Source organism: Megalops cyprinoides, chromosome 13, assembly GCF_013368585.1.
Source record: "Megalops cyprinoides isolate fMegCyp1 chromosome 13, fMegCyp1.pri, whole genome shotgun sequence".
Lineage (NCBI taxonomy): Eukaryota > Metazoa > Chordata > Actinopteri > Elopiformes > Megalopidae > Megalops > Megalops cyprinoides.
In genome coordinates this window covers 10,039,305-10,052,637 of record NC_050595.1, presented here as the reverse complement: position 1 = coordinate 10,052,637, position 13,333 = coordinate 10,039,305, and the positions used below count along the sequence as shown (strand labels likewise).

Below are 13,333 nucleotides of genomic sequence, written 5' to 3'. Positions count from 1 at the left end.
AAAAAGACTTGACTATGGTGCTGGAGGGGCAATAAGTAGAACTTTTACATTAATGCCATCTGTTGTTCATTATTTCATTATTTGATCTAATGACAAGCTAGCTCAAAAAATTGTGGTTTGTAGCTTTTAACTCAGTGCTTCTACTGGCATGGTAGAGTGAAACCTGCCTGGATTCATTTGACCTTTGGATATGAATTACAGCTGTTCTGGTCTGTTTACACACTGGAGATGGTACTTTGGATGTAATAATCAGAAGCTGAATCTCTTGTATCAGTAACTTGCCCAGTTCTCCAAAGCCGCAAGAACATTTTGTTTGTATTTACTCAGACTCCAATTCTAGCTGAAATCTGAATGAATGCATTTGCAAAACACATCACACAAATCACTCCATTCAGCTAACTTGCCCTAATACAATCCGTTGAGCTCTCAGGGAGACATAGTTTGGAATGCTTAGAGCAAATTTATATTCACCACATTCACTCCTCAAATGTGCAAACCCCATTGCTTATCCTTTCAATTATCTGCCAGAGCTTTAGCATGAATGAAAGAGGCCACAGGTGACGTCTCCTGTGTTGGAGAACAACAGAACAACATGGAGCAGAGTGAGGGAGAGGGGAAAAAGGAGGAGAAGGACTGCAAGAGTGAGAATCAAGAGAAAGACAGTAAAGCATTTCCCATGAAATTAGTGAAACATTTGCTGATCATGTAATCAACCATCAATAAGCATGAGGAACACGAACCAGTTTATTGGAGCCTCTAGCAGTTGTGTAATTTAAACATGAGAATAGCTAAGTAACCATTATTCAGTAAAGTGCTCTTCTGTGTGCTCCACAGTAATGTAACACATCATACAGCATCTGATATAGTACTGGACGTGACCCAGTAAACTACTGAGATACAATGTAAATACATTTTTCATTTATGTATCAATTTGTAAATTGCATTCCGATTTGTAAAAATGGTGTAAGAAAATAATGAAATAATGTGTGTGTGTGTGTGTGTGTGTGTGTGTGTGTGTGTGTGTGTGTGTGTGTGAATGTGAATGTGAATGTGAGAGATCCAGTAGAGGTTTCTAAACTTGTCATAGCATCATGTACATACTAACAGGCCACAGCATGCAGTGATTGAGAGGATAAATGGTCACTCGGAGTGTCTGTGTCACCGGTGTATTCTCCTCGCTCAATACCCATTATGCCCCACAGCAATGTTTCCATTCTGCTCCGATAAGGACTTTTACAAAGTGTCTGCATCTTTTGGCTTTTCCCCCCAGACGTTCACAACCTAATGAGTTATCTCAAGGACAAAGTGGGAGCCTGTGTGTGTGCGTATGTGTTTGTGTTTGTGTGTGCGTGAGTGAGTGTGTGCAAGTGTACTCTGTGTGTGTGTGTGTGTGTGGTGTTTGTGTGTCCCTGCACATGTATGGCATATGTATGTTTGTGCATATGAACATGCATGCCTGTGGGGAATATACAGCATATGGTGTGCTGCATGTTAGTGCACATGCGTATGTAGTCTGTGGGGTGCGCATTACACGTATGCGTGGGCTTTATATGTGAGCACATCTGCTCAAATCAGATCTAATCTGCATGTAATTACTCCAATCGTGCTGCCGGGTCAGGAAGCCCCTCTAACACTGGCTCAGTAGGCTCCTGTGTTTCTGCTTCTGATGTCCAAATGTTCTAATATGTGACGCCTGCGCGTGGACGCATGAGCGGATATAACTACTGACTCGTAGGTCACTCACAGAGGTGGCCAAGACCATTAACGCCGGGCGGTATAATCTTAAATTGATTTATCAGTGGGGAAGTGCCTGTGCTTTTATTACTGTCCATTAGCGGTGTATAAAATGTCTTCTGCGACAAAGTGTGCGCAATTCGTCTTTTCAGATGGGGAACCTGACGAAAAATCACCGAGTATAAATAAATGTTATTTCACCCGTTTAGACGAACTCGCACTACTCAATGAGTTCGTATTGATGGCATAACAACTTTTTAAAGTACAATCATTGACACTAAGTAATGCACATCTCTCTTTCAGATGACATAAAAACATATACGGTGCACTAACAACATGTATGATGTGAGTGTAATTAAACTGCCAAAAACAACAATTCGTGAACAATTTGTTTGTAATTAGCGTGATTATTGTGATGATTAGCGCCAGCTTCTGCAAGATCACCTGCCCCGAACACCGTTTTAAAGCGCGCATTGCGTATTTCATGTTTGTGAAAAGTAACAGTCTCCCTACGCCAGCCCCCACATCCCTCTCCCATTGCGGCAGGTTCATAAAAAAATCCCCGTCGTATTTGTGCATATTACTGGACCGAACAATGTAGGGAGTCTAGGCAACATAATCGCTTTTCCTCCCCAAATCAGGAAAGAACAGCATCGTATTAACGCATCTAATCTGGATTGTCCCCCTCCCTGCCTGGCTCCCAGTGCCCATGACAGGACAGGTGGGCCAATGAATTTAATGATTACAAGAGCTTAGTTTCGGGAGAGACAGAAACAGTGGATTGAACGCACAGGCTGACGGTGTTTCGAGGACGTCTGCCTCATACAAATGCGCACACCTGACTCTGCAAACTTACCCTCGACTGGCGTGTTACCGTGGAGCGCGCAGGCGCACACGCATACACGCGTGCTGCGAATACAGCGACTTAAGCTCAGGAGCCCTGTCAGACCGGACGGGACACTTGTACTGTACCTCTGACTCCTTGTCTTTCTCCCCCAGTGTTTCAGGGTTTTACATTGCAAGGTTTGGATGCATTTCGCTGTTAGTACCTCGGCAATGCAATGCTGAACGGTCTCGGGGACGTTCTCGTGCTATGTTGCCGGTGTACAAAGGGACAAAAGTGAGAATATGTTCGTTAATTTTCGGAAAAGTGAAAACTGCTTTACATAAGTGAAGCCCAGTCTCTCATCTGAGATACGGTAAGTAAAAACGTTTTCATCACATTTATTACTCTTGAATTGATATGAGTGCAACATTATTATCTGTTGTCCTGCTTATATACTCCAGTGATTTATGCTCTTAAAAGGAATAAAGAAATTCTTAATACAATTTTATTACCATTAATTTAGTAACTTGTCATTGAATCACATATCTAAATGGCGATCCTGCATGCGTATACCCGATGAATTTGATCAAAACTATCATCTGTGGACACTTAGATGGACTTTTGACTCATAGACGTCGGAACGATTTGATTTGTGATTCTAAGCTCTGCCAATAGATGTTTTTAACATTAAAGCGAGTTTCCATCTAAGCCCTCAGGGATGGTACAATTTCACCAATGATAGAGTAGAGAGCTGAGGGAGGTGAGGGAGGAAGAGTTGTAATGTCCGGTCTCATCTGTCTAAATCTAAAGTTTAATGCCAGTTCGCCCCATCAAAGTAATAAATGAGGCACGAGGCAAAATCAGATGAGGTCTTTTTTCTATTTCAGTCTATTCGGACTGACCGGTACATGGTACAATAAAAAAAGAAAAAAAATCAAAATGTACAGGGCATCCGGAAGATGTTATATCTGCTGACTGTTAGATAATAAACAGTGCGTGGATTCATTCTCATTGACCTAAGTTAATTTAGTTTGAATCATCCAATCAAATTGTATAAAATGCCATTTTTATAGTAGTCGTCTGTCTGCTAACGCAAAGGTTACATTTGATCTCAAGACAATGTTAGCTCACACAAGGTACTGCTGCTGCATTCGTGTTTTCCTAAACTATTTAAATACGCGACTTTCCATTCTTCTTTCCATTAAAACGGACGTAATTGGCCGAGCCGCGTACGGAGATGTCTCGGAGGTCTCTGAAACGGACTCTTGTCAATTCTCCCGGGCAGTGGAGAGAATGCCCTGGATATCGTCACTGCGGCGCTCTAAAACACTTTCCTCAATTAACTTTCCACACAGCAAAGCAGCTCGCCCTCCGCTGGGAATGCTGTTACCAGTGGTTCAGTTAATAAATAGTTTATCACTCTCCCCTCCTCCGAATGAGATAGAACACCTTGACAACCGCAGTGTGCAATGAATACTTGATGGGGGTATCTCATTATTTATGATTTAGATGAGTATTCCCGACTGGTTTACTTTAGTTTGTGTCGGTCCACCGGCTCCTTAGGTCGATGCATGGATTACCATATACGTTAATACTACGTCTTCATGTGATTATGTTTTTGAAAAAGCATAACGAATTTCTACATGCAATTTATTATTATTATTATTATTATTATTATTATACAATGGCATCATAATAAGTGCATTTCCGTGTAGTGAAGAGAGAGCCTTCACTTTATAAAGTGAAGAAAATCAGACCAAAAAGTAATGCTTTTTCCCAAGACTACAGATGGAGTCCAACAGCTGGTAACTAGGCAAAACAAGACAATATTTTCTCTGCTCGCTGAAGCAAGCAGACAGTGTGGGTAGCGGTGTGTCAGATATTCTGAACTAACTGCCCACCCAAAATGACCTCAGCTTTCCATTCCATACAGCTGAGCTGGAGGAGGATCCTGAGACAAGCATAAGTCAGTTTTCAGTTAAATATGCAAATATGCATCTATGCAGGGAAAGACGAACACTGAAGTCCCAGCCACGCTGTCTACACAACATGGGTTGGGAGAGTGAAGGATTTCCTCAGGACTTCAGGCATAAGCTTATTGTGGCTATATGCAAGTGCAAAGGGGACGGGTCAGATTGTGGCAAGCATTGTGGTACCTCATTTCTATTGGTACTGGGAAAAAAATCTTGCCAAGATTCCACATAAATACTACTAGAAGGAGTCAAAATGATATCAGAACAAGTGATGCCAGAGGAGAAGACTGGTGTGGTTTCAGAGAGAGGGTGTCTGTGGTCCTGCTCGTGTTGGGAGTTCCTGTAGGGACCAGTTGTGGAGAAAGTGATGTTGAGGCTCTATTGTGTGTCTGTGTGTTTTTTTTCTCTGAAAATAAGATGCTGTCATTCTGCAGCTTGGTAGTTCATCCACTCCTTTTGTCTGTTATAGTGTCGAGCTGAGCGAAATCCCCCCACACCTCCCTACTGAGACGCCGGCCTCCCTGCCGCCCGCCCCCATGCCGCCATGCCCATCATCAGCAACGCCAACCATGACTTCAGCAACCTGTCGGTCAGCGACGACAGCAGCCTGGACCGCATCTTCACCGAGATCCCAGAGACCGAGACCATCAAGGGGGTCTACTACCAGCGCGCCCAGCTGATCCGCCGGCCCGAGGACCTGCTGGCCGTGGAGCACGGCTCGCAGGCCGTCATCAACGTGGGCGGGAACCGCTACGCCTTCCCCTGGACCACGCTGGAGGAGTTCCCGCTGACCCGCCTGGGCCGGCTGCGGCTCTGCAGCAGCTACGAGGAGATCGTGCAGGTGTGCGACGACTATGACGAGGCGGCGCGCGAGTTCTTCTTCGACCGGAGCCCCTCGGCGTTCCGCGTCATCCTCAACTTCCTGGCGGCAGGCAAGCTGCGGCTCCTGCGCGAGATGTGTGTCCTGTCGCTGAGCGACGAGCTGGCCTACTGGGGCGTGGAGGCCGCCTACATGGAGCGCTGCTGCAAGCGCAAGATGTACACGCGCATCGAGGAGGTGGCCGAGCGTCAGCGGCGGGAGGAGGAGCGGCGGCGCACGAACGCGCAGGTGCGCCCCCCGGTGGAGGAGACGCGCTACCGCAGGATGATGAACTGGCTGCGGGACACGGTGGAGAACCCGCAGTCGGGCCTGCCGGGGAAGGTGTTCGCCTGCCTTTCTGTCATCATGGTCGCCGTGACAGTGATCAGCCTCTGCATCAGCACCATGCCCGACCTGAGGGAGGAGGAGGACAGGGTAAGTGAGCGCTGGCACCCTCTGCTGGAGAGAACTGAAAATTGCACCAGGCTTCTCTCACGTGTCCATCAGCTCACTCAGCTGATGCACGATAGTATGCACTGATATAGTCTTTATTTCTGACTTAAATTCAAAGTGGACACTGAGACTGATGTTTGTCTACACAGCCTGATTTGACTCCTTGTTCTGCTCATTGTAAATTAAAAATAGGAAATACGACTCGCTCTCCTAACAGCAGACCAACTGGGGATCGGTATCTGTGTGACTTACCTCATGCAGCGTGTTCTGAAATCCAAGCACACAAGTGTAATGATTCCTCTGTGGGGTTCAGTAATATCCCTGGGGCTTGTCAAGGAGTATGTGAAAGCGTTTTTTAAGTTAGTATTCTGCACCTTACACCACACGAGAGAGAGAGAGAGAGAGAGAGAGAGAGAGAGAGAGAGAGAGTGTGTGTGTGTGTCTGGATGAGCGAGCATGCCTAGAACGTTCTCAGACAAATCAATGAAAGAATGAGTCGGTCTCGTGTTGATCTGCCTCAGACCATTACAGAACCGTTCTTCTCTGGTATTGGTCTGTCAGAGCATGACCAGTAAACGACCACATTGTTATCACGTTTGCCCATTTCAGACCATTAAATAACTGTACTAAAGGACTCTGGTATGTTCTGTCTGAGAGTGGCCATTAAATGATGATCATGATAACTCGTTGTTCTCATGTTGGTCTGTGATACACTATTACATGACCATATTTCTCATATTGGTTTATCTGACCCTGACCATTGAAAGAACAAACTGTCCTCATGTTGGTATGAGACTGACCTCAGACTGGCCATTAATGAACCATATTCCTCTACTAATGTTCTGTCTCAAACTGACCATTAATGGACCTTACTGCTCCCGGCAAGTGTACGGTTCAGTACAGTACACAGAGGAGACCGCATTACATTGATATCGAGTAGGTTCTGGCAGTTAGGCAGACAGTCACTGCCTCAGGGAAATGGATTCCCATTATGACATCTTTGCTTAGCAGTTGTCTAGGGCAATTTAAATTATTTATATGCCATTCATTTATATTTATGTTGATATTTATATTTATATATTATGTATGTAATTCAGTTTGTTATTTTAGCTAAATGCACACTGGCAGTGTCACACAAGAGAAGGGGACCTGCAACCAATTTTGGTTTCAAATCCAGTGTCATGATCACTATGCTACACAGTTTCACCAGTATGGATCTCTGCCAGCAGCTCCTCACAGCCCCAGGGAGAAAGGAGCCAATCAGACATCTATGCTGTCTCACGGGGAACGTTAAGGACACTGCTAAAACCTCGACTTTACCAGACCTTAAACTCACCGCCACACATTGACCTGAGGCAAGGGGTTGTGACATTACAGCTCGAACGAGCTCGATAGACATGACTCATCTTGTTCCTGTTGGTGCATGCTGTGAGTCTATATGCAGGTGTGTGCACGATAATGTCTCACCTCACTCCGTGATTCTGGCACACGATAATAGGCACGCTTGCGAAATAATGACAGTAAATTTCTACATGTGTAAACACAATTATACTGAAATATATCCAGGGGCGAAAGCAGATTTTAATTTTTACCAGTTTGCCTATTGAGGACTAGCTCACCCCATCTGCTCGCAAAATGATCGCCTGTGTCAGATAACAGCTTCACTGATGCCAGCTAAATAAACTCAAACGTAATTACGTAATTGACTGCAACACATCATCTGTGTGCTGTCTTAGGAGTGAATAGAGGCTTGAGGGGTCATTTTTCAGAGTCTGCAGAATGTTCATCTTGAGAATGACTGTGATATCACTTTTCTTAACGCCAAAATCAAAAGTAATAAAATCTTCAGAATTTTGCCCGCAGGGGTTCCCCACACAAAACAGCACAGTGAAATACTGAAGAGAGAATAACAAATCGAACAAATCCCCACAGTTGGGGAAAACACTCAATTTCAGTTGTTTTTTTATTTTCCTGTACACACGTCTGGCTAGACATGCCATTTGCTCAATACTTCTCTTGCCTCTGGCTTCTCCTTCCTATTCTCTCTCTCACGCACTCTCTCTTTCTCTTGTTCTACCTGTTCTCATTCTCGCTGTCTCTCTCTTGCTGGTTCCGTCTCTGGCTCACGTTCTTTCTCGCTCTGATCTTTAAAATGTGCATCTGTGGGGGAAAAAAAAAAACACTACAACCCTAGCGAAAAATGATAAACTCTTGAAAGTGTCTTAACGGCAACCAATGTTGGTACTGCATATGAGAGAGCATCAGCTTACTGACATCATTGAATATAGCCTGGCTTTCTCATGAAATGCAAGCCCTGATACTTATCGTATGATTTAAACCCCGAGCCACAGCTACAAATTCTCAAACACATGTCCAGGCTTAGACCAAATCCTGAAATTGTTGTTTGTGCGCATGATCAGAGTGTATAAATACATTTGTTCCTGAAGTATTTGCAGCCGCCTTTATTTTGGCACCTTCCTGATGTCACGCTTTGCAAAGGTGGTAATGACTGAAGCCTGTTAATGTCAGAGGGCTTTGAATAGCACCATCAGGAAAGCGTGAGCATTTGAACCACTATTTTTAGATTCCTTGTAAAGTATATCTGCCTTTTAATTGCGTTCCTCAAAATTAATCAGAAGTCACTGGAAAGCTGCAATAGGCCAGCCAAGCTGTGCCGCTTTAAATCTTTTCTAAATCTTGTCTTAAGCCTTTTCTCTGTGGTGCACTTTGGATTTTTTTTTTTTTTGCACTGAGCCGAAACAGAAGTGGTGTTCTCACCCGTACAGAAGCAGCGGGAGCTTTGATTTGCAACTCATTCGCTGCAAGGTGACCCCATGACTCCAGCGCACGGCACCATCTCACAGCAAAGTTTGCCTTTTGAAGCAGATTGATGCATATTCAGATCAGGGTTCAGTAGGCAGCAGGCACCTCACTTGTGGGTTAGGGGGGAGGGGGTACCTCACACACTGAGGGGAGCAGGTGCTCCCTCACACATTTGGGGCTGCTGGAGGTACCTCACAAATTCGTTGGGACGTGAGGTGGATGTTAGTTAAAGTCCGTGCCTTGCAGCTTACCAAAATTGGGGGGGGGGGGGGGGGGGGGGGGATGAGGGTGGTAATTTATGGGCTGCACCAAGCCCATCACCCGAGCAGGTGCCATAGGATGCCCCAGGTGGCTGTCTATTGGGGTACAGAGGGGGGTGGTGAGGTGTTGCACCAGCAGGGGGTTGGCATCACATAGACCTGTATCTTAAGCATGACCTTTGATAGAGATTTGCCTTGACGCAAGCAAGGCAATGAGCGACATCGTATCACTCACTACCTTCAGAGAGCAATTATACCTCTTCAAAATCCTGTCTGTTGGCTGTGCTCTGCTCTCATTCTTAGAACAGGTGGTACGGCATATTTCCTTTGAATGAGCGCCCTGTTGCCTGGCACGCTTTCATTTCCATTCTACCTGCTCCTTGGTGCCCCGACTCACAACACAAAGACAGAGTTAGGCTCATTGCAGATTCACAAAGCGGAGAGATCCTCACGGGGGCGAGCAGCACCATCAATCATGTGCTTTCTTACCCCATTAGTGGAACTCGGAATAAAAAATGCCTTTTTAACGTTCTGTGCGTTTTCATCACCCCTTGTAATATTTACATCAATTTGTCACAGCTAAAAAGTGTAAACAGGCCCTTCAACTACCTGCATCTATCCCCCCAGCTAAGGTGGTGTGCTTTCAGCACTGAAAGAAACTGGAGGCAACAGGAGCACCTTGCACTCTCTCTCTTCTGCTCCCTCATTACTCCCTTCTCCCACTTTGCCACTTACCGCTCTCAGAGGCAGGAGATGGCTGAGAAACATTAGAAGTGCTGATGAGCCCTCGTTTCTGCAGATAACTCAGAGGAAGGCATTAGGTGCAGGAGGATCAGTTTTAGTCATGGGGTAGCTGAGAAGTAGTGGCACTTACACACTCTAATGCACGCGCGCTGTATGTGTGTGTGCCTGCGCGTGTGTATGAGTTTGTATCTGCTTGACTGTGTGTGTGTGTGTTTATGCGTGCATGTTATGTGTGTTTGTGTTTGTCTGCGTGATGTACGTGTGTTTCCATCCATGTATGTGCATGCGTTTGTGTGTGCATGTGTGTGTACGTGTGTGTGTACATGTGTGTGTGCTGTGTGTGCATGTGTGTGTGCGTGGTCTGTGTGTGTGGTAGTGCGTGTGTATGTGTGTGTGTGTGTGTGTGTATGTGTATGCGTGTGCATGTGTGTGTGCTTGTTGTATGTGTGTGTGCACGTGTGTGTGTACATGTGTACGTGTGTGTGCGCACGTGTGTGTGTACGTGTGTGTACGTGTGTGTGTGTATGTGTGTGTGTGCATGTGTGTGCATGTTTTGTGCATGTGTGTGTGTGTGTGTGTGTGTGTGTGTGTGTGTGTGTGTGTGTGTGTGCGTGCGTGCGTGTGTGTGTGTGTGTGTGTGTGCATGTTTTGTGCGTGTGTGTGTGTGTGTGTGTATGTGTGTGTGTGTGTGCGTGTGTGTGTGTGTAACTGCTGATTGATGGATTTATGGGTTTATTGTGTGTGAAGGGGACCACCTGCTCCCCTGGTTTACTGTATGTTGGACTCCTGCTTTTTGTAGGACTGCAGCGGAGCACCAGTGATTCTTCTTCATTAGTACGCAGAGGGGTACGCACCCAGTAGCTCTTCATGTAAATCAGGGTTTCTCTCTCTTTCTCTGAGCTGCTGAGTAGTGAGAAATTTTAATTAACTGGTTCATGTGTTACGCACACGCACGTTCTGCTGCTAATTTGCTTTTGGGCCAGTGAATATGCTCATATACTCTTTGGGAAGACCAGTCTGTACGGTTATATAACGGTTGGGGAGGGTTTTGTTGATGGTCATCTCACGGTTGGGAAAGCCAGCGTGTGAAGTCATTTTAGGGGCTGGGGAGGTTCACGTGGTGGTTGATGTTGGTCTGAAATGCTCTGTGTTGTTGAAACCCTGGAACAGATGGTGCAGGGACATTAAAGCACGCTGTGCTCACTTTTTTCCACTCTGCTGCAAAGTTGAGAAGTGACCGCAATGTCAACTTGAAATATGTCCTCATCGCTGTACTGCATGTTAAGGGTCCTTCTCAAGGTAAACAGGGTGATTGATTGACTAAATTTAGTTTTATTTTAGTCCTCCTTGTGTGAAATTGCCCTTTGGCTATGCTCACATCAGGGACAGCTGGAGAGGGCGGGCAAATAGCTGATCTAGGCAGTTTAACGTCTGTGGTGCCAAAACTGGAGAGAGGGAGCACTCTGATGAGGCAGTTTACTTTCTGTGGTACCCACCATCTGAGAGTTGGAAAGAAACACGCTGATCCATGCAGCTAGGCTGGAAGCATGATACTTACATGCATGATATACCCAAACGAAGATCGTCTGACTCTCAGGTGTGTGTGTGTGTGTGTGTGTGTGGTCAGCTTTGTGTAGAGGCAGGTGTGTGCAGAGTCAATGGATTGTGCTTAATGAAGACGTGTCACCCACACCGGGCGCTAGGCGCCTGGCACCATTCCACCACTGCTGAGTTTGCCAGGAAACGGCATTAATTTCTCACTCACCCTGAACGGCGCCTTGGCACTGTGTGTCTGAGTGTGGGTGCGAGTGTGTGTGTGTGTGTGTGTGTGTGTGTGTGTGTGTGTGTGTGTGTGTGTGTTTGTGTGTGTGTGTGTGTGTGTGAGTGTGGGCGGCTGCAGGGGCAGGGGGTATTTATTCTCTGAATTCAGATGTTGAAGTTTTTCAACATCAACTCTCTTTTTCCTGTCAGGGCTGGCTTATATTTTAAAGTCAGACATCAATGGGACATTCTTCCTTTGTTCCTTTGTGTTGGTATGCTGGGCTTCAGGCCCAGGTCTTGAAGAGTTAGAATACACACATATAGGCACGCACACACAGAAATATTCTCGCTGTCACAACTCTCTCTTGACTCTATTGTCTTACTGGGATTCAGAGAGTAGAAACTTGGATTAGTTTCAGTGTTTCATATAGTTTTAAATAACTATAACAGCATTTATTAATGTCTGGATTATAAATAGTATTGGTATTATACTGAAGATAGGCCAAATCCTCTGAGCTCTTTTTTTCATGTGAGAAGAATACAGCTTGTAGGAAAACCAGAAGAGCCATCCTCAATATGTTTTAACCAAAAATTACAATCACTAATAAAGCAATAGGAGACAAAAGTGATGTAGTACTATTAGTTTATCTGTGCTGTTTCTGTCTCCTCTCTGTTGTCCCTCTCTCACACTCTTCCTCCGCAGGGCGAGTGCTCTCAGAAGTGCTACCACATGTTCATAGTGGAGACGGTGTGCGTGGGCTGGTTCTCCCTGGAGTTCCTGCTGCGCTTCCTGCAGGCCCGCAGCAAGCTGGAGTTTATCCGCGGCCCGCTCAACATCATCGACGCCATGGCCATCCTGCCGTACTACGTGTCCCTGCTGGTGGAGGAGGAGGACCCGTCGCTGAGCCACGAGCGGCCCGGCGGCGGGAAGGGCTACCTGGACAAGCTGGGGCTGGTGCTGCGGATCCTCCGGGCCCTGCGCATCCTGTACGTGATGCGGCTGGCGCGGCACTCGCTGGGGCTGCAGACGCTGGGGCTGACCATCCGCCGGAGCATGCGCGAGTTCGGCCTGCTGCTGCTCTTCCTCTGCGTGGCCGTCACCCTCTTCTCGCCGCTGGTGCACCTGGCGGAGAGCGAGCTGACGGGCGCCCACGACTTCAGCAGCATCCCCGCCTCCTACTGGTGGGCCATCATCTCCATGACGACGGTGGGCTACGGCGACATGGTGCCGCGGAGCCTGCCGGGCCAGGTGGTGGCGCTCAGCAGCATCCTGAGCGGGATTCTCATCATGGCGTTCCCCGCCACCTCCATCTTCCACATGTTCTCCCGCTCCTACCAGGAGCTGAAGCAGGAGCACGACAGGCTCTACAAGGAGGAGTGCGCCGCGGCCGCCGCCACGAGCTCCGCGGCAACCGCCGCTGCTGCCGCCGCCGACGACGAGGGGGAGGAGAGGGAGGACGCCGACCCCTTCCCGCCCCCCGGGAAGTTCTACCTGGATGCGGACCGTGCCCTTTCCCAGGAGTCCTTTAGCTTGCTGGATCCCCCCCGAGACAACCAGCCGTGCCTCCCGTCCACGGCACTCTGAACACCGCGACCGCTCCGCCCGGGCTCTGGGAAGGACAGACCCTGCCCTGGGGCTCCCCAGGCTTCCTCAGTCTGACGGACTGTCACTGTTCAAATGGGTTCAGCCTCCGTCCTTGCTTTTAAGAAGGACGCCGGCGTTGTTAAGGACTTCTCTGGAACTTGGTGGATTCTGGCTGTCGAGGGCCTGTACTCCCCCCCTCCACTCCACGCCCCTGCGAGGACACAGCAGGATCATCTCTGCTTTCTCTTTGCTTTGTGTTACACTGTCTTCCAGCCTCCAGCTGCCCACCAAATACCCCCCAGGGCATTAGGGGAT

General features: G+C 47.2%; 1 protein-coding gene across 1 annotated transcript; it reads left to right on the top strand.

The window, feature by feature from the left end:
* Positions 1-2,791: 2,791 nt before the first annotated feature.
* Positions 2,792-13,018, top strand: LOC118788278 (potassium voltage-gated channel subfamily G member 4-like). The gene is made up of 3 exons (XM_036544235.1): positions 2,792-2,933; positions 5,003-5,827; positions 12,137-13,018. Exons 2-3 carry the CDS (start codon positions 5,078-5,080, stop codon positions 13,016-13,018), a joined length of 1,632 nt encoding a protein of 543 aa, XP_036400128.1. The 5' UTR covers positions 2,792-2,933; positions 5,003-5,077.
* Positions 13,019-13,333: the final 315 nt, after the last annotated feature.